General features: G+C 47.5%; 1 protein-coding gene across 2 annotated transcripts; it reads right to left on the minus strand.

Annotated features, from left to right (window-relative positions):
- Nucleotides 1–888: 888 nt before the first annotated feature.
- LOC116421956 (immunoglobulin superfamily containing leucine-rich repeat protein 2-like) lies at nucleotides 889–6,524 on the minus strand. Of its 2 annotated transcripts, none has more exons than XM_031956630.1 (2): nucleotides 6,442–6,524; nucleotides 889–4,786 (listed from the first exon to the last, which is right to left on the minus strand). In XM_031956630.1, the coding sequence occupies exon 2, from the start codon at nucleotides 4,776–4,778 to the stop codon at nucleotides 2,631–2,633; it is 2,148 nt and encodes a 715-aa protein (XP_031812490.1). In that variant the 5' UTR covers nucleotides 4,779–4,786; nucleotides 6,442–6,524; the 3' UTR covers nucleotides 889–2,630. The 2 variants fall into 2 exon arrangements, with proteins under 2 accessions (XP_031812490.1, XP_031812491.1); XM_031956631.1 differs by lacking the exon at nucleotides 6,442–6,524 and adding an exon at nucleotides 6,046–6,085.
- Nucleotides 6,525–21,846: the final 15,322 nt, after the last annotated feature.

A 21,846-nucleotide genomic window follows, 5' to 3' on the forward strand; every position in this document is an offset into this window, starting at 1 on the left:
AAAGAGTTCTCAAAAGAAAAAATACAAACCATTTCTAACACATCTTAGCCAGTCCTTCCCTCTCCTCGTCTTTGCTCTTTTCTATTTCTCTGTCTTTGTGTCTTTCCAACACAAAAATATGGGGCGAGAAAGTTACCATTTAGCTGGGAAAGTGGAGCTGTGTGTTAGGTAAATATCTATTTAAAGAGTTTGCTTATTTTTCAGAATTCTTACAAAAATATGATCCATGGTGACTAGGGATTCATTTTAATAAAAGGGTCTCTTTTGATCTGTAGAAAGTTTGGTCTCAATCGTCAAATCCTCAGGTGGAAAACAATGCTTATAAGATGGTTAGCTTGCTCCAGGCTGCTGCTGCAACATATTTGTGGATTAGACTCCTGCTATTTTAGACCTTTGGAGCAGGAAGGAACCTTATGGTTAAAGCAAAATTGAGCCACACAAGCCACTGATCTGGGGATTGGATTGATGTGGTTTCTCAGAAGACTTTTAGTTTTGTGCTTCCCAATATCGGTGACTCTCTGTAACGACTTCCCCTATACTATCCAAAGGTCCATCCATGCTTCCTGGATAGTGACCCAACCCTTCCTTAGCACTCGAAGCCTTTTGGTGAGCCCGCCCCCGTTTCCCAAAACTACCCCATTGATTCCACTTTGGTGCAATTTCAGAAGCCGGAGAAGCACTGGGCGGTGTCTTCACGAAGATCTCCTACAATCCACTTGGTCCAAGTAGAAAGGGGGTTCCTAGACACAAATACCTGATCCCAATAGTGGATTGGGAAAACATGAACAACACGAAAATTGTCCCCAAAGGGGAAAGATTACGCAACCCCCCCTCCTCTTCCTTCCCTTCCTCTAACCCCCTCCCTTTAAACAGAGTTTGAAAAGTCCGTTTTGAATCTATTTCTTTTATTGACTACACACAGAAGCGCTTTAGGAAAAAGGTCGCTGATTTAATGGTTCGATGGAGAGGGAAGGGGGAGGGGGATTTGATTGTACTCTACGGTCCTTCCGGGAACGACCCCAGAGGAAGAACCTGAGCAGAGATGGGCTACAGGGGTGCTAGTTGAAATTTGCCTCAAGGACGAAGGAAAACAGCCGCTCTCCAAAACAAACAAACACAACAATATTAATCCCCCCTCCCCTAACAAACCTTAAGATATCCAATCCTTCCTTTTAAGAAAGACGGGAAAGCAAGACCCGGGAGAGGTTCGGAGGCAGAAGACCGGCAGGACTGAGTCTTCTTCCCCTCCTACTTCCCTCCCTCCCCCCCTCCCAGCCCCAGCTAAGACTACAGGTTTACAATGAACAGGACCACGTACTTTTGTTTCTAGAAATCACACTAGCCTAGGAATACACATTTCTCTAATACGGTTCTCGGTAGGGAATACCGTGTCCATTCAGAGGGATGGGGGGAGGAAGGTGGGGCGGGACGCCGAGATCCACAAAAGAACAGATTCGTTTCTCTGTCCTTGAACCTTTTCTATATACAGATATTTTGTGCCGAATGAATTTAAAGCACTCACGGTTTAAGATCAGTTCAAGCCACAAGTACAAAGACATATACCTTTAACCTCTACAATTCACCTTCCGAGTCCTGGCCTCCGTATGAGAGCCTCAAGTCTGATTCACATCTAGTCCCAGGTTAGGGGACGCGAGCAGGGAGAGGGGTGTTCTGGGGGGCCTTTTCTAAACTCATTGTTTCCTCTCTTCCCAACGGCCCTTTCTCGGGGACCTTTGACTTGTCTCCTGAGTCGGGGCGGGTGTGTACCGCAGGTACTGGCTCTGTCCAGCGCGGAGGCCTCCTGAAACCCAAAGACAAGTTAACGAAATAGACAGTGGGGGCTCACTTGCACCTTCCTGGAGAGGGGGACGTGATTGAGTAGAGTTCCGGTTTTAAGGGAAAGAAAGGAGAAAGAGAGAGGGGGCAAGGATGCGGGGAAATAGTGAAAAGAGGGACGCAGGTCATGAATGAATGAATGGCCCTTATTTCCCATCAGGCTGGGAAGCGGGATTTTAGCACCAGACCCAATAGTGTCATGATTTTCATTTTAAAACAACAACAACAACAAAACACAAATCTTAAAATCCAAAGAAGTGGTGAGCTGTGTTTTGTCCTAGTCTCCAAGCCCCTTTCCGTTTCTTTGTATTACAAATGATTGAGGTGGAGATGGAAGGAGGGGAACAGGGAGGTTAGGTTTGTTCCCTTCTAAGCCTAGAAAGGAAGAAAAGGAATATGAGTGTTGTTGTTTTTTTTTTTTTTTTAATTTCAAAAGGGCCCGGGTCTTCAGGGCATAAACCCACCCGCTCCAGAAGGAAAGCAGCTAGAAATGAGATGGAGAAGGATGGTGCAATCGCGGGGTTCCCGGGTGTGGAGGCTCAGCCTCGGGATAGGGTGGAGGGGACATCCAAGTGGAAAGAAAGGAGGAGCTCTATTCCCGCTTTTCGGCTGCACGCCCAGAGTTTGAGGAGAGTACACCCGGGCAACCTTATTTACACCGCTAACGTGAAATGCTTTAGGTTGTGTTTTTATCCCCACCCCCACCCCGTTTTCTTTCGGTTCCCCAAGTCCGAGGTTAGGGGCCGGGCGGGAATTGAGGAGGTGGAAGGGATGGGGGGGAGGGGAGGGGAAGGTCAACGTTCTGTCTGCCTGTAGTTCCCGTTAATTTCCTGGGCGATATCAACCGCCTCAGCCCCGAGGGGCAGGCGGTCGCTGTACTCGGAGCTTGCCTCAAACTCCTCCTGGTTGGCTTTGGACTGGGACTCTGGGAGGGAGCCGGCCACTAGGCTCTCGTCCCTCTCCAGCCCTGCGCGCACCTCTTCCTCCTCCTGCTCGTCCTCTTCCTCCTCCCCCACCCGCGTTCCGGCCCTGCTCCCCGGCCCGGGCTCCTGTCCCAGCCCGCGCCCGGAGTCCGTGGGGCTGTAATTCTTCTCCGACTCCAAGTAGGAGGCCCGGGGATCGAAGTCGGCAGCGATGCGCTTCTCCATCTGGTCGGGGTTCTGCGCCTTCATGATGAGCCTGTAGGTCTTGCCCTGGTACTTGGCGAGGAGGTGGCAGCACGCGGCCCCGAGCAGGGGCACGGTGGCGAGCGCCAGGAGGAAGACGCTGACCACCACGATGATGACCAGGGAGGGCACCTCTTTCTTGGTGGTGAACACCACCTGCACCTGGCAGGCCTCGCCCACGTAAGTCAGGCACACCGAGTAGTTGGTGCCCGGCGTCAGGCCCTGGAACCAGTAGGCGTTGACGCCCTCCTCGATGCGCGACCACTGCACCACGGCGTGGCCGCCCTCGGCGCACAGGTAGAGCATCCGCAGGTGCCGCTTCTCCGGCCGGGCCGCGAACGGGGTCAGCTGCACCTTGGCCTCGCGCTCGGACACGTCCAGGGCGATCACGCCCAAGTCGAAGGCGTGGGGCTTGAGGTCGCTGCTCTGGTTGAAGGCGTGGTTGGACACGTACACCGTCGGGTCCCCCCGGCCGCAGCGCCGCTCGAAGGGCGGCGCCCGGAAAGGGTCCTCCTCGGCCTCGGCCTCGGCCGCCTCGGCCTCGGCCGCCGCCGCCGCCTCCGCGTCGTCCGGGGCCCCCGGGGTGCGCGCCGCCGCCGCCCCGCCCGGCCCTCCCCAGGCGGCCCGGCCTTTGGTCCTCTCTTGGCCCTTGGCGGTGAGGACGCTGTTGCCGTACCCCTTGGCGGGCGCTCTGCGGTCTCCCCCGGGGCCCTTGCCGCCCGGCCCCGGCGGGTGCTTGCGCGGCCCGGCCACGGCCACGCTCACCGACGTCTCGTTGCTGCCCAGCTCGTTGTCCGCCCGGCACGTGTACGTGCCCTCCTCCTTCTTGCTCAGGTGGGGGATGAGCAGGGTGCCGTTGGCGAAGGCGCGGAAGCGCGGCGGGGCGCGCGGGCCCGCCTCCTGCGCGGCGCCGCTGGCGTTGGGCGCGGGGAGCAGCAGCGCGCCGCCCGCCGTCTCGATGCGCCACTGCAGCTGCGGCGGGGGCTGGCCGGTGGCCAGGCAGTGCAGGGCCAGGGCCAGGCCGGCCTCGAGCTCGGCGCCGTCCACGTTGGGCCGGTAGCGGAGGCGCACGGCGGGCGGCGCGCACTGCAGCGCGGGGAGGCTGCCCACGGGCACGCCCTTGAGGGCCGGGGGCGAGGCGCAGGCGATGGACTCGCGCTCGGGGATGGAGATGAGGGTGCTCTCGGCCCACGCCTTGAGCCACAGCAGGCGGCAGGTGCAGTCGAAGGGGTTGTTGTAGATCTGCAGGTGCGACAGCGAGGTGAGCGCGTCGAAGGTGCCCTCGGCGATGAAGCTGAAGCGGTTGTTGTTGATGCGCAGAGAGCGCAGGTCGCGCAGGTTGCGGAAGGCGTCGGCCGGCAGCGCCGCCATGCGGTTGTTGTTCATCTTGAGCAGCTGCAGCGCGCTCAGGTTGCGCAGGTCGGCCCAGGGGAAGTCGGCGATCTGGTTGTGGCTGATGTCCAGGTTCTTGAGCTGCGCCAGCACGGCCAGGGCGCCGGGCTCCACGGCGCGGATCTCGTTGTGGGCCAGCCACAGGGAGGTGACCTGCGTGACCTCGGCGAAGGCCCCCTGGCGCAGGGAGGTGATCTTGTTGGCCGACAAGCTCAGCGTGGTCACGTTGGCGGGGAGCCCCGAGGGCACCTCCTGGAGGTCCTTGTACGCGCAGTCGGCGAACTGGTGCGCGTACTTGTCCACGCAGGCGCAGGGCTCCGCGCAGCCCCGGGCGGCCCCCAGCAGCGCCCACAGCAGCCACAGACTCCGCGGGGACGCCGCCATGGTGTCTCCTGCAGAGAGCAGAGGGAGGGGTCACCGGGTGAGAGCGCGCCGAGGCTAGCGCTCCCCGCACCGCCTTCCCCAGGCGAGGAACCGGGGCCCGCGGGGGCGCGGCGGCCCGGCGCAGGGCGGAGGCCTAGGCCGGGACTCCAGACCCAGCGCCCCAGGGCGCCGCGCCCTCCTCTGCCAGGTGGGAGCGAATTCCGCATCCTGTCCTGACCCTGCTCTCTCCCCCCGGGCCTCCCATCCCAGCTGTCGAGGCCGGCCTAGGGCTCTTGCTGGAAAAGGTCCCACTGGCAAGAGCCCGGGTCCCGAGAGGCAAGTGAAGAGCAGCCGAAAATGGCCGGGAACCCAGGCTCTGCGCAGCTCTTCCCCTCCCCCTTTTCGGCACCGGCCCCGGCTCCCGCCTCGTGCCACCCACGGTCTCCTCCTGACTCGAGCCCGAGTTTCCGTCCTAGTGTCCAAGTCCTAGCCCACGGCCCCCCTCCGCTAAGGGAGAGTTGGCTACCTGGCGCCGGCAGCTTTCCCCAAGGGTCAGCCTGGCGCTGAGCATCCCTCTTCCCCAGCTGATGGGGAGAGGTGTGGGAGGGGGCGCTGAGGGGGCAGCGAGAGGGAGAACTTCCCTTTACAGGAGCCGATGAGCCCCCGGGAAGCTCCGTAAAGTGGTGGGAGGCGGCTCTCCCCGAAATACACACGTACAGTGTCGTTGTCGGAGACCTCCCGACTCGTTCGCCTTATACAGCGTGCATTAAATATGCGTGTGAACATGTTTACACTGCTCCGATCACATGGGCGTGCACATGCACACGGATGCAGACGCTCACAGACGCAGGTCTAGACCTCGCACATCCATGCACACTCCCTTCTCCACATACACAACGTTAGGTAGAAAGAAACAATGTTCGCACTGACTGCGTTTTGGGTCCTCTTTTCTCAACAGACCAGAACACATAAAAACTTAGGGCAGAAAGGCAGCCCTCCCCCTCATCCCCTTCCCCCACTAAAACCCGGTGGGTGGGGACGTTCAGCCAGGGTGCTAGAATATACCCCCTCAGTTCTCCCCCGGGGCTCAAAGGTCCCTTGTTGCAGCCTTCTGGCGTCGCAGACGCCCGGGTTGGAGAGCCAGCCAAGTGGGCTGGTTCCTTCCCTTAAGGGTCCCCGGGACGTAGGTCTAGGAGACAACAAGGCACTTATTTCTCAGCTCCGAAAGCCTGTATTTCCCACCCCCGCCGCCCCTCCACTTTTTCTCCCCAACGGAGTCTTTACTCACCCACCAGAGCTGGAGGAAGATGTGCGAAGGCTTACTCCCTCCCCCCCACCCACAGCGACTGTGTCCTGTTCTGTTCCGTTCTGGGCTGGCTTAATTGAAGAGGTTTCGGGGACATTTGCTGGTCCGCAATGGAAAATTCTTCCCCCCTCCCTTTCCCCTACCCAAATCTCCTATCTCCCTCCTGCACAGCACAGCTCCTTCGTCCAGCCCCAACGCTGTCCCCCGGTGACTCTCCACACCTCCCGGCGCTCCCGGGTCCAGGTCCCGGATTGCGAGAGGCTCCGGGGCCAAGTCAGAACACAAAGATGCCCTCAGGTAGCCGCCGGCTGCGCTGTCCAGGGTCCTTCCCACTCCCCGGAACCGCACCTGGCTCAGCGTTGTGCCGGGACCGCTTACCTTTCCCGTTCAGGTCCCCAAGCTCTCCCTGCCGTTGGGGAGCGCGCAGCTTCCCCGGGGACTCGGACCCCTAACTAGGCGCTGAGTTGCGAAGTGCGGACGCCGACGGAGAAGGTCTCCCTGCATCTGTTGCTGCTATGACGGCGGCCGCCTTGTCTCTCCGTCTGTGAGAACGTCAAGTCCGGGGTTTGGGGATGAGAAGGAAAAAAGAAGGGCATGAGTTGAGGGAGTCTCTGGGTACCTCCAGCCGCCTGCCCCCCCCAACTCCAGTCAGTCACTTTTGCCCCCCTCCCCCCAAATCCCACCTTTCGTCTGGCTGCGGGCTGCAGTCAGAGCGCGCTCCCGAGGCCAGCGGGGGCGCGCCTAGCCTCTCCCACCTCCTGCATATTCTGCGCGTGTTAAAGCTGTAGGGACCCTCACCAAAGCCAATGCAATATTTATCACATCAGTATGTTTTCGTGCTCACTGCCATCTTACAGAGCCCAGCCGCCAGCGACGCCACCCCCCACCCCTCCACACACACACACACACACACACACGCATTCTGCGAGTGCTTGGATCTGCTCACTGATTGAATGCAAACGGCTTTTAATCACTTTAGCACGTGAGGTAAATCATCTTTGAGGAATTTGGGGGAAGGAGGGGCTCAGGAAGGCGGAGAGTATTTGTATCTTTAAACTATTAAAACAAAAACAAAAAAGCTCGAATGGATTCAGGACCAGAAAAATAAGGGATCGAGGTCTACATTTCAGCTCCCCACCCCCCAGTTCAAGTGAAATCTTTTATTCCCCCCTTCTTGGCTCTCTCCTCCTCCCTTCCATTCGCCCTTTCTCCCTCTCCCCCTCCCTTAGCCCCCACTCCATTCTCTTCCAAGCCACATTCAACATGATGCATAATTGATTGTGTTAGGGGAGAGTTCATCTTCCCTCTCTTCTATTTTTGTCTGGAACCTGGCAATTTGGCCCTTCCTACCTTCTTCTCTCTTCCACCCTCCCCCCTATAGATATAGAGGCACACCCCAGAGCCTCCCAAGCTGGAGGCAGCCTGATGGAAATAGACCAGGAAGAAGTGAGTTTTCTCTTTAAGTCCCCCATTCTCTCTTTCTCCTCATTCTTTTCCAAGCCAGACTCCTGTGAACACATCTTTTGTTTTTAAAGCACAATTTAAACCAAGAGGTGATGTACTATACGCACACTCTGGGAATTAATTGTAGAAGGAATACTGTATGGTTAGGACAACGAAGAGGGTGGGCAAAGAACCCAGAGATCCAGACCAAGATAGGGGCAAGAAGGAGGCTAATTTTAACACACTGAAGAAAGAATCTGTGTCCACTCCTGCCAAAAGCCCCATTGCGTGAGGGGGCATTTGGGGTTCTACTAGTAGCTCCTTCCTCGTGGGTGTAGATTTTGGTTTGGTGAGCTTGTCTCTCCTACATGCTCCCTCTACTCCCTCTACTCCCTGTGGCTGTGTATTCACGGTATGTAAATGTGGATATAGGGGAATGCCTAGTTAAAATGCAGCTGCCTCTTAATTGAATGTTCTCTACCAGTGGGTTTCCTCCTCTTGTCTCACCTTTGCACTTTCCCTAGGCAGACACTGCAGGCTGGCTCTTGCTTCTCCAGGCACACACAAGGATACATATCGGCACAATCGCACACTTTTATCCACCACACACCCAGGAGTTGCACAATCCCACACAAACACACCCACATTCACTCACACGGTCACAGTTATTTATACATATGTACGCTGCCTGCGAACTACACGTACAGCCGCACACACATTCATCTTACGGAAGAGACATCCATCCTCTCCCTCAATTATACACACACACAAGCATGCATACTTACCCACTTATGTAATAACAATAACTCACATTCACAGGGCACCCAGAAACATGCTGTGACGTTGTCATAGGCATCACAGTGGAGTCAGAAGAACATAGGATCTGAATTGGATTTAAAGTCGGATCTGTATTTGAATTTTAGTTTTTTTTTTTTTTAATTTACTATGCTATGACCTTGATAAGGTCATTCACTTCTCTCCATCTTATCTGTAAAGTGGGGGTGGGGTTCAACTACATGACCTTTAGAGCCTCTTCCACTTCTAGAACTATGAAGTAGGAAGTACGAATTTTGGCCCTTTTTTATTGTCGAGGAAGATGGGATTCAGAGAAATTAAATGCGCAGTCAAAAGTCAGACAGCAAATCAGAGATCTTTGACTTCAGCCCAGAGCTCTTTTCACCATTTCAAACTATTTTAAGATATGTGATTATAAATACGTCTCTCCTGTGCCAGGTAAGTAAGCCTGACAAGAAGAGACGGTACAGGGTAACAATTATAGGGTGAAAGAAATGATTCCAGGAGGTTTTTTTACAGATGGATAGGAAGGAAACAGGTGTCAATCCCCACCTGCCCCACCTACGGTGTGGTCACTCCAGGTCCCAAACTGTCAGCCTACCTAACAGAAAAATCATTTCGATGCTGACCTGGAGGTCTCAGAAGTCGGCTGGCTCACCGAGGCATCCAGAGTCCCGATTTCCGGCGTGCACAGCTGGCTCTATGAACCCCAAAGGGCAGAGATAGCGAAGAGCCGGCACTGCTGTTCCAGCAATGAATGAGCTCTGGGGTTTACAAGGTATTGCACACCCCTTTTCCCCGCCAGGAACTAAATGAAAAGGTACTGAGTTTGCCTTCTGATGTTATATTATATTCTTCCTCGGATGTTCTTGTAGGGCCTGCGTGGAAGCTGATCTCTGAGAAAGAAAAAAAAAGAAAAAAAGGAAAGTAATTATCTTATCTTTATGGGGGCGGTGAGGGAAGTGGTTTAGGAGGAGGAAGGTGTAAAAGTCCATGACGAATTAGGTCTGTGTCTTCTGTACGAGTGACTTTTCTGTCCTCCACGCTGAGACTTTGACAAAGTGTTTCTACAAAGATACTGGGGGGGGGGGGGGGAGGAAATCAGCTACTTAGTGTTATTAATACCTCGTTCTCCATCCGTGAGTCCCCGAGATGGTACCACCCCCACAGAAGCGCACTCTTATTGAAGACAGGCCATCACTTCCTTAGGAAGAGACGCGAACCAAGGTGGCAAGGCCTTCATAGACCCCTCCCTCGTCTACTACTTCCGTGGGTGTCAGTGTCCCTGTCTACCTAAGGGGTACACTGCACCCCCACCCACTTGCACTCGCAGGCACAGGGAATACCCCTCCTCCCTCAAGATAAAGTCATTATGATCACACACGCGAGCGCAGAGCCCTGGGGCCCGACTGGATCTTAATCAATAGAGCCTCGGCCAATTTTGTGTGGTGTCTAATAAGATCAATATTCTAGGCTATGTGGCAGCGTATTTGAATGCTTAGCATTTTAATGAGCGTGGTAGGGACGGTGAAGGAAATAGGAAAAGAATTGATTGTTTTTGTTTTGCTTTGGTTTGTTTTAATATGGGGAGACCATCCGAAACCTGGGTTTCTGGAGATCCTTTGTATAACATGGACACACACTCGCGCACAAACGCCCGCGCACACACCCCGAAGTCGCCGAGTGAGGCAGGTCGAAGGGAATCTCTCTCTTCCCTGTACCTCTTTTTTATATATATATCTCCAGACTTCCATGGCCCCTCCAGTTTCCAAGGCTCGGGAAAGGTGTATATATAGTCTTGCACAAGGACTAAGAGGTGTGGGGGTGGGGGGTGGGGTAGGGGGTGGAGATTCAGAGCCCGGCCCCGTGCGAGTCCCGAGTCAGCCAGGTTTCTATGTCCCCTGTCCCTCTCCATTCCTCACCAGGGAACCGTCGGTCTTTACAATCCCCTTTCCCTCCTCAGCCAGTCCATCCACCCACGAGAGAAGGGCCGCAGGTGTGCCAAAGGTTCTTTTCTTTACCGGAGCCCGAGGCGCTGTCCCTGCCCTCCTTCCCTCTTCCACTAGACAAGCTCTAAGCTTCCCAGGGTAGGAATAAGACTAAAAGGGGATCGAGAGCTGGCCCTTACCCAGTCGGAGCAGTCCTATGGGCTAGAGTATGTTTTGTCTCTGCTCAGCTCTGGACTGAACTGTGGCCGCTCGCCCCTTACTTAACCAGGGAGGGAAAGGATCAAAATCGACTACTTTGTGTGCTTGTTGGGGGACGGGGGAGGGGAGTGCCGAGAAAAGAGCGTGGGGGAGTAACTGAGGAAGCAGGGAAGTCTGGATCGACGGTGGTCCAAGTTTAGCTCAAGACACTGGAAAGGAACAGGCGTCGAGGTGCATTGTCAGGGTGGAACCAAGCTAGTCAGGACAGTGCTTCAATAGAGGCACCCAGAAGAGTGAAGGCTGTGAAGGCTGCCCAGCCTCTGACTCACTATCTCTCTCTCTCTCTCTCTCTCTCTCTCTCTCTCTCTCTCTCTCTCTCTCTCTCTCTCTCGATATAGATATTCACCTCTGTGTGTGTCTCTGTCTCTCTCTCTCTACACACACGTTCACCTCCACATGACACTTTTTGCACACGGACGGTGATGGCAAAGACGCCGGATACTCCAGCAACAAGGGACCCTGGCTCCCACCCCCGGGCTCGGCTTCCCCGATGCGCGGGAGAGAGGAGATGTCCCTGTTTTGGAGATGATGGCTCTCGAACCAGAGAGACAAACCTAGGAGAACCGCCTTTATTTAAAGCTTCTAGCTTTTCTTCTGCGTTATGGCCGGCGCCGCGGCACCCAGCAGGAGCTGGAAGAAAGAGTGAAAGGGCAAGATTCAAAGAAAGAAGCGAAATTGGAGGGAGAGGGTTAGAAATGGAGGCGGTGGGGGAATCCGGGTCCCAGCGGCTTCCTTGAAAATGCTTTTCCCGGCTTCTCTTGTCGGTTTCGCTCCCCCAAGCTCTAGATCGGCGCTTGGTCGGTTCCGCTGAGACCGAGAGAGCCTCTCTGTTAGATAAGTTGTCCCTCAAGAGAATCAAGGTTGTTTCTCGGGGCCCGGGGGAAAGGGAAGGATCCACACAGACCCTCAGGGTTGTCTTAAAAGTATTTGTTGTTTTCGCGATAGCGAAAGAGACGTTCTAGGTCAGGCTAAAGATGGATTGGCAATCCGGCAAAAGCTCCTTCTGGCCACGGCGAAGAACGATGAAGATGAAAGTGAAAAGAGGAAGCTAGGAGTTGTAACTGTGTAGACAAAGCAAGAAAGTGGGGGGGGGGGGCGGGACTCCAGAGGTCATTCGGGCCTTCCTCCTGCTTCCTCACTTAATTCTGCTCAGGCTTTTTCTTCTTCCTTCTATACTGTCCTCTTCCTTTCCAGGGTCTGCAGCCAGAAATCCATTCTTTGCAACCTCTCACCTTCAATTCTGAAACCACTGGGAATTAAATATGTGTTTGTCAAAGCTATTGCTTAAATAACCTGTAGACTGGGGAAAGGGAGTCCTGGGTTCTCTTCTCCAGTTTCCTTGCTGGTTGGTTTGGGACTTAGAAGTGGCGCCTGGAAAATGCCTCTGTCTGCCTGCAGAACGAGCAAGAGCTATTATTATGCTAATATCTTCCTTATTATTAAAACAGAGAAAAGAAATAACGGAATAGCCCATCCTTCTCCAGCTCCCTCCCCAGCCTTTGACTTGCCTACAAAGATGCAACAGAGGAAAATACAATGGATGTGAAGTCAGAATCATTGTCAGTGAACCTCATTGGCCTTCAGTTCCTTCACCTGTAAAATAAAGGGGGGCAGGGTTGTATTAGCTGGTTTCTGGGTCTCTTCCAGAGCTAAATCTCTGTCTTCTGAAATAAGGATCAACATATTCTTTCTCCGCCCTTATCCCAGACCCTGAATTTCCTCATGCAAGAGTAAAACAGTAATACAGTGGAAATGGTGCTCTTCTGAAGTCTGAGAGCTTGGGTTCAAACCAAGGCTTTGCAACTTGAAATGTGTGTGAGGTGGGTAAGTGTTTCTTGGTCTCAGTTTCTCTAAGTTTCCCTTTATCCCTTGAAATTCTTTTCAATTCTAAATCTGTGAACCTAAATTGCCCATTTCTCTCTTTATGTCTATTCGGGTTCTTCCTTCCTCCCTCCCTTCTTCCCCCCTTCCCTCTCTGTTTCTCTGTTTCTGCTGTCTGTCTGTCTGTCTGTCTATCTGTCTCTCTTTCTCTGAAACATCCAGAGCGAGAATCATTTGGTATCATAGTGGGGACCCCTTCCTCCCCCTTCCCCCCCCAATTTGGCCAGAGCTTTGCCACTATGGTCCTTTTCCCCAATAGCATGGAAGAACAGAGAATGAAAGGGAGGGGAGGAAGGAAGATGGGCATTCAACAGAAAACGCAATCCAGCTAATGTCTTCTGGACAAGGGTCTGGGAGGAGGCTGCCTGTCTAGGCGAGGTCCTGTTCTTGTTCTCCCGGACCCTCCAGCTTTCCTGGCCCGTAGCCGCTGCGCCCTCTGGCGGAGGCAGCCCGCCAGCAAAACTCGGGCCCCAGAAGCGTTCTGGGATTCCGTTCGAAGGCACTTGGGGTGGTGGTCGGTATCCTATGCAGGAGTGGGGGAGGGGTGAAGAGAAAAAAAAAAACCAACTTTTGTTGCTGGAGCCCGGAGGCGGCCCTGGCAGAGAGCGTGATGTAAGTGGCGGCCTCCTGGGCCCTCAGTGCTGGGAAACAGGCACAAAAGCGTAGCTGAGTGGTCCCGGGCCCCAGGGAGGGGCTGGAGGAGCGCTCCCGAGGCAGTCTCATCTGGCCGCCGGCGATGCTCAGCCCTCCAGTCTCCCGGCGGACACGCTCAGGCCGGATTTTAAATGCACGGACACGGGGAAGCCAAATCCCCTTTTCAGGGAGGGGCTGCGGTCTAGCTCCCTTTCGGCCCCATCCGTCCTCCCCTGCTCCCTTTGGGGCAGGACCGATCCCAGCTGGGGTCAGATCTCAGCAGGAGGCGCCGGGGAGAAGATGCTGTGACTTCAGCTCCGCGCACCTAAACAGGAGTCACGCTGATAACGGACTCAGGGGCCGAAAGGGTCGGAGCCAGAAGGGAGTCTGGAGGTCAGAAAAGCGGAGATTTAGAGCAGAAAAGGACCCATGCGGTCATTTAATCCGCCGCTTGTACGCGGGAAGATGCCGCAGGCAGAGACACCTAGCAATTTTCTCAAGCTCACGTTCCCTCGGAAGAGGGGAGGCCGGATCTGGAACCCAGATCTCCAGACGTCCGCCTCAGGTTCTCTTCACTTCATGCTGAATGTGGAAGGGAGGGGAGGGCACATATTCCTCCCTCATTCCCCAAACCTGTTCATTTCAGCCCTGGAATCCGGACTTTCGCAAGGCTAAATATTGGAAACTTACTGAGTCTGTTCAATTTAGAATCCATGGCATTGGAAATAAATGGGGAAAAAAATTCCAGCAAACTAGAACTTCAGATTAACTCGTGGTCATTTTCAGTGCTTTTACAGATAGAACTTGTGGATTTGGAGTACGGAAGAGTGAGGAAGGGCATTTATGCTAAAGAATAAAAATACTTGGTATGGTTTAGTCCATTTTCCAGAGAAAGTCTTTAAACACATCAATTACACACCAACAGAAACCATTGCATCAATTGGACAAGTTTTTGAGTAACTGAAATTGATTTAAGAAGGACCATTCCTATTGGCTACTAGACATTTCATCAATTATTTACCCTTTATTCCAGCCAGGCTAATTTATCCAGATCTCCTTTACCTGTTCAACAATCTTCAATGGATTCTCATTGCCTGTAGGTTAAAATGCAGCATCTTTAGCCTCGAATTTGAAGCCCTCCACAATCCGATTTCTATCCTTTTTTTTTTTTAGTCTTACTGATGTATTTTGTTTTTAAATTCCCACTCCAAATTATTACTCCACTCTGTGAGAAGGCTCTCCTGACATAATAAAGCAGTTAAGTAAAACTAAAAATCCAGTGATCTCATCTGAAAGGGAATACAACATTTCTCATTGATAGGGCAACCTCAACTCTCTATTTTAAAAAAAAAATAATGGAAATCTAGTTTTGCTTGCTCCCACTCCCAGTGGATAGAAAAGATAAACACATTTCTTGTAACTAATATGCAGTCAATCAAAACTTCTCAGTGACTGCTTGTGTATATGTATATATAGTTAGGGATGTATACATACAGATGGGTTTATATCCATATGTGTATATTTTCCAAATACACATGCATGTATATAAATATGCATATATACATTAACATATATACAAAACATTTATATATACATAAATTCACATAAAATCCTTCAGTAGTGCTCTCTCCATATATATGTACACACATAGTACATACATACCTGTGTATACATATATACTCCCTCATATATGAGTGCTTTCACATATACACACACATATAAAGTCCTTCAATGGCTCTTATATATATATATATATATATATATATATATATGTATTTTATTTATAAATACATTATATATTTACACACACACACATATATATATACACAAATAAATACACCTATATGTGTGTATGAGATATATTTATACATACACACATACATACATACATACATATACACACATATATCTCATTCTACCCCCTAAGGCTGTCATCTTTATGTAAAAGATAGCATGCTTCATGGTCTTCAATCTATTCTTCCAGACTTCTCACAGAGGTTACTCATCTGTGAAATAGGGAGTAATAATACTTGCAATATTTTCCTCACATAGATTGCTGTATTACTTATCTTTATGGATCTGATATTGCAGCCAAATGGACTGCAAACTCAGAAAATGGTCCAATATGCCTGTAATACATGCTATATTCCCTCCTATCTTTTAGTAACTTTCTCATTCTTGCAAGGGCTATATTCTTCATGGAAGCTTTTGGGCTCTTTCCAACTAAAGGTGTTCTCTTTTCCATCAAGGTTTCTTGTCTTCATTTCTTTTGTGCCTCCTCCCACCCTTGATAGAGTGGAAATACTGCTGGATTTGGTCCAGGAAACCCAAGTTCAATTTCTTGCTTTGACACTTACCAGCTGTGCTATGCTCCCCCCAACCCAGTTAATTCACTTACCCAATTTCCACATCTGTGAAATGGGGAGATATTACTTGCATTATTTGTATCCCATACAAGTTGTTTTGATGAAAGGCTTTGCAAGCCTTAAAAGTAGTATTAATGTTAATTATTATTATTTCTTTGGGCTCATCTCTCTAGTAGAATATAAGGAATATATTTGTATTCTCATCATCTAGTTTAATGCCTTGCAAACAATAGGCATGTGATAAGTGTGATAAGTCAAGTTAAATTGAATTGCATTCACTTCAGACTTAGAATCTTTGAAAATATCCTTCTCCTTAAACTTGAGTGCCCTTTCATGGTATCCCCAGAAAACCATGGTCCTTTCTTTTAAAAATTTCCTCCAGATTTGCCTCTTTTCAACAATGAGGTGATTCAGCCCAATTCCAATAGACTTGTGATGGGGAGAACCATTTGCATCGAGAAAGAGGACAATGAGGACTGAATGTGAATCACAACATAGTATTTTCATCTTTTTGGGGTTGTTTTTTGCTTGCTTATTTTTTCTTATTTTTTCCCTTTTTTATCTGGTTTTTATTCTGCAGCATGATAAATGTGGAAATATGTTTAGAAGAACTGTACATGTTTAACCTCTATTGGATTACTTACTGTCTAAGGGGGGGAAAGAGAGACAGAGGGAAAAAAATTTAGAACGCAAGGTTTTGAAAGAGTTGATGTTGAAAACTACTTTTGCATTCATTTTGAAAAATAAAAAGGTATTATAAAAATAAATCTCCCTCAGGAAATTTAATCCTAGATTAATTTCCCCCCTCCAAATCCATTCCTATCCTCACCATTGGATGGTTTCATGAACCTCAGTTACCTCCAGATCCCAGGAAGTCATTCATAAATGTAACATTTGTGGTAGTGACAACTGTTCTTTTAAATTTGTTCTGTGTGTCCTGTTTCTCTATAAGAACACACACTTGGGAGAGTGGGGGCTGATATAATAAAACTTCAAAGGTCTATGATTCCATCCTGTGGAGTTAACCTCCACTCACACTGATTGAAACCTGTCCTTTCCTTGACATATGGTTTTCTAAAAGTTGGTATAGGTGAGAAAAACCACTTGTAGCCAGTCTTTTGGTACTGGACTTCTCTGGTATTCACTAGGCTGGCTGATCAAGTGTTTTTTCACGGGATTATATTAAAAAATTTAGAATTTGGTAAGGAAAAAAAAGTTACCAGGGCTGATGCTTCACAGATGTAGTCTTTGAGGACCCAGTCACTCACATCCACATGGTTTACTAAATTACTTTCTTTATAGGAACTATGTTGAAGTAGAGGAAAAAAGATAACTTTGCCCCATTCTACAAATGAGAAAAATTAGAACTCTGAGCAAGTCACTTAATTTATAGCACCCTCAGTTTCCTTATTTATTAATTGGGGATAAAATAGCACCTGCTCTAATGGGATTGTTGTAATGAATACATGCAAACTTTGAAAATATGAAGGTGTTTTCTCTCTATGCATGTGTATATTATTATTATTATTAAAGCATAACTCTACATAGGAAAAATTCAATCAAAAAACACCTTGTGGATATCTCTGATTGATTCAAATATTAGTCAATGGTTTCCAGAGGAACAAGGACCCTAGAGACCTGGAGGAAAGATCTTAAATGTCAAAAATAGATGAACGAATGAATTTTAAAAGCGTTCATTAAAAGCACCTACTTTGTGCAAAGAATTGTACCAATGCCCAAGAATATAAAAAAAAAGTAAGACAGTCCCTCCTCTAGGAAATCATATTCTAACAGAGGACATATCTTTTTTTTAGGCAGAATTCTCATTTTTATTATATTAGCTTGGCTTAGCTGTGAACAATTGATGTTTTTCAGTTGTTTATATGTGATTTTATTTGTGTGAGAAGTGTTTTGTAATTGTGTTCAGGATGTAAACACTTCAACCCTTCCATAATATACATTTCCCCCTGTTTAACTTTCTACACTTTTCTTGAGTTCTGTGTTTGTAGATTAAATTTTCTGATTAGTTCTGCTTTTTTCCCCATAGAAATGATTGAAAGTCTCTTACTTAATTGAAGATCCATTACCTTGCCTGAAAGTTGACACTGAGTCCTATGAGCAGTTAATTTTTGGTTGTAACCCTAATTCCTTTGCTTTCTGGAATATGATATTCCAGGTTTGCTAACAGAGGACATACCATAAAGAGAAGAAAGTTTCATCTCCGAGTCAGATGAAAAGGTGCCATGATCCTTAGGGTGGGTGGCAAAGAATTCCCTGATTCTTTGGCTCACTGTTGTCCACCGGTACAAACATTTCATCCCTTGTCCTGCCTGAGGTGAATGGCAGCTGAGCTGCCTCTACAGAAGGACTTTAATTAAAACTATAATCTAGTTAAGTATTTATTGGGTTCTGCGATTTTAATTATTTTCCAGGGAAAGAGAAAGAAAAACGCATTAGCCCATTTTCATAAAGGGAGCGGAGTGTGACATAGCCCAAAGGAAGCAACTGGTAGCAGTTAGTGGGGCACAACTCAGGAGATATTTCCTGAGTGGTTCAAATAAGGCTAGACATTATTAATAACATCCAATCAGACCCACAGCGTGCAGAGCCCCAAGGGCTGTGAGGAGATTAGTTTAACACACTAGCGAAGCCATTTATTTTCATAAAAATTAACAATGGCACCTTCTGTTGCTGTTCATGTAATTATAACAACTTGCAGAGTTTTCATCGAAGAAACACCACACATTCTATTACCCAGGACAAGATGACCATAGTCTGTTCTAGACAATAATATGTGGCTTCCATTAAAGAAAGAGGGGGACACTTTGTAGTCAGGAGAGCTGAGCTAAAATCCCTCCTCACACACTCCCTAACTGTGATGAAAGGCTCATCATTGAACCTTCAGGATCTCAGTTTTGTAATCAAAAATGGGGATGCTGATAGCCACACTACCTACTTGTATAATGTTATACAAATATTAACAAATTATGGAAATATGAATTATTATTATTCCTCAAAAAGAAGCTCTTATGGGGATGGTTGCTCATCAAAACAAAGGGATTTCTTTCAATAGGTACAGTTTATCTGCAGTAATGAAGAAAGAACCAAGACCAGAGAAAGCTCTGTCTTCATTACTGCAGATAAACTGTACCTATTTTCCAGAGAAAGGAGATCTGGTCTCTTGAACTGGCTAAGCTACAAACTGACTGTGGGCTTTGTTTTCCTGGATTTCTTTTTCTATCTATAAAAAAGAGATTGTTGGATGAAATGATTTCCAAGGTCCTCATTCTAGCATTCTATGATTCTATACTTTGAGAAGGATGGCAGGAGGCAATAAATTTTAGTTTATCCTAAATGTTTGGGAATGTAGTTGATCTAGTTGGTTTCTAGTCAATTTAATATTCTGGTTAACTGAGAGTTTCTGTATGCATCAACTTTTCAGCTTAGGAGGAGGCCTTGTTTTCAGCAATCTCAACCACTCTGATCACAGTAAAAATGCCCAAATTATTTGTCTTTGAGAAGCAAACAGCTAACACAAAGTCAATACACTTCTCTCCATAGAAAAAGGGGAAGTCATATTCGAAATCTCACGCACATAATTACGTATGCAATATGACAGTCAATTAGAAAAGGCAAAGCATATGATGGCATTGAGTTGAACCTCAGAATGAACCAGTAAATGAAGCATTCTTAGGATAGGATGAATTTCAAAGATCCTGAGAATGGAGGATCCTGTGTCACAAGTACTAGGTAATGACTCATTAAGCCAAATCGAAGAATAATAGCGGCAACTAGATGGTTTAGTGGACAGAGCACTAGACTTGGAGTTAACAAGACCTGTGTTCAAATCTGGAATGAGATATTTACTATTGGAATGGATTAACTCCATTTTTCTGTTTCCTCAATCACAAAGTGAATTGGAGAAGGAAATGGCAAATATTGGAATATCTCTTCCAAGAAAACTTCAAATGAGCTAGAACCAAGATACAATTCTTAGAGAAGAGGGAATGGAATGGTAGTCCTTAGTCCTTACAAGGTCAACTATATGAAGGCAGTCCTGTGAAAGACAAATTACATGTGTTCTGTTAGGTCCCCAAGGGCAAAAGAGGAACATGGGAGTGGAAGTTGGAGGAAGGTATATTTGATTCTCAACACAAGGAGAACTAGTCCAATGATCAGATTACCCATCAATGGAAAGAACCCTCTTGTTGATAGGGAGTTTCCCAACATGTTAAGTGTTTTCACAGACTGAGAATGCTATAAAAGTAGGATGTTAGATTAGATGGCTTCAAGGTCCTTCTTCCAGTAGCTTAAAAGACTCAAGAAAGCCAATGATTTAAATTTTCACCTTTATATCTTAAAAATCAACAAATGATAAAAATCAAATCTTGATGTATTATTTTGTTGACTGTCTAGACTTAAGAAAGTGATGGAAAATGTTGATAATACATATTGATTTTTTAAAATTAAAGCTTTTTATTTTTCAAAACATATGCGTGGACAATTCTATAACATTAGTCCTTGCAAAACCTTGTGTTCCAATTTTCCCTCCTTTCCCCATGCCCTCCACTAGATGGCAAGTAGTCCAATATACATACTAATCTTAAAAGTATATTCTGAGAACTTTTCCTCCCTTGGAAAGCTGATTGTTAAACATTTACAAGCACATCCTTGACTAGACATCAGTTTTCCTGATTCTTAATCCAGCATTTGTTCAAACTGAACCCTTCCTGGATTGTTCATCCCCATGAATGACCAGCATCAGCGAATCAGTGACTTTCAAGAAAAAAAACAAGAGAAAAATTTCCAGGAAAACAGTTTCAAAGGAACGTCTACCCCAGCCTCCAGGGTTATTTTGGGAATGATGGAAGCTCATTAGTTGGTTGTTTTGGCTCCTGAAAGTGTCTGCAAGCATGGAAGCAAAGGCTCTGAATTTCCCACTTTGTCTCTGGCAGGAAGGCGAGGCAGCTTGTATAAATAACTCAGCACTTGAACAAGGCCTGCCTTGATGGGGGAAGTGTCTCCCTAACTATTTGCATGTCTGACTCAACATGGCATAGTGGAAAGCATATTGGATTTATAGTGGAGAAACAGGGTTTGAATCCCAGCTTTTGCTCCTTATCTTCCTGTGGGATCTTAGGCAAAACAGTTTAACCTTTCCGGACCATTCTCCACTTAAAAATGAGAGGACAGAAGTAGATGACTTCCAAGATTACTGTAACTCTAAATTTATAACCTCTATCTTTTTTTCCCTTTGGTTTTTGGATGGATAAAATCAAAAGAAGGCATTTCATTTTAAAATTCCTAATAAAGAGTAAGGCTAAGTAATGAAAAACAAAGCATGTTCTCCACAAATTAAGAATTAAAGGAATTTGAATAATAGCTTTCTATAGAAAATCAATTTCACAAATGGTCGATCTTTTTTATACCCCAAATTCCTGATTTTGGTGGGGGCAGTTATAATTTACAAAGTATTTTTCTGTTTTTATTGGGGACTCACAACTATAGAAGAAGTTAGTAATATAAGTTTTGTCCTTTTGAGGAAAAGAATTTCAGAAATCCATAGAATTTTCTAAATTCTAGGACAGAGAAAATTATATATATATATATATATATATATAGAGAGAGAGAGAGAGAGAGAGAGAGAGAGAGAGAGAGAGAGAACAGATGATATAAAAAAATTTCAGCACATCAAAATATGTGTTGAACCAAATGGTTCAATAGGAAGAGCATTGAACTTAAGAGTGAATTCCAACCCTGCCATAAGGTAACGGTGACACTTGGTTCAAATAATATCAGTTCCCTGGACCTCCATTTTCCCCATCTAAAATGATGAGGGTTAAGTACAAGATTTCCATGTTCCCATTTAGCTCCAAAGTTCTGTGTTATGGTGCAAATTTCCATGTAGGTCACTCTCTGGGTTTGTCGTGGCCTAATAATAATAATAATAAATTGTTTTAAAAATCTTTGCTTTGCATTGGTATATCCTGACTCAGGAACTAAGACCTTAGTTCCAATTCGCATCTGATATTTACTATTCAACCTCAGATGAATCATATAAGTGACTGGGCCTCCATCTCTTCATCTGTGAAATGAAGGCCTCTAAGGTCTATATAGAATCATGGAACTATGATAGATTCTATTCTACAAAGTCACGTAAAGTACATTGAACTTCCAACAATAAGGAAACGGTTAAAGAAACTGAGGTGCATAAATTGAATGGAATACTTTAATCAAATTAAGAATGACAATATATGAAGATAGAAAAAAACCCCAGATAAATTTTTAGAAGATAATGCAAAACAGGAAAACTAACAAACAAAAAACATCCCAGAACTAGAAGAAAAAAGCCCACAGGAACTTCAGTGACAAAAGTAGAAAATTAGAGAATGAATGGACAAATAATCCCAATGGAGACTTAAAGAGAAGACTGAAAGATTATTATCTTTGTTTATATG

Source organism: Sarcophilus harrisii, chromosome 2, assembly GCF_902635505.1.
Source record: "Sarcophilus harrisii chromosome 2, mSarHar1.11, whole genome shotgun sequence".
In the NCBI taxonomy this organism is placed as follows: Eukaryota; Metazoa; Chordata; class Mammalia; order Dasyuromorphia; family Dasyuridae; genus Sarcophilus; species Sarcophilus harrisii.

What these genes read in the sequence shown, in the direction of transcription:
- LOC116421956 (XM_031956630.1), bottom strand. Translation starts at nt 4,778, where the DNA reads ATGGCGGCGTCCCCGCGGAGTCTGTGGCTGCTGTGGGCGCTGCTGGGG.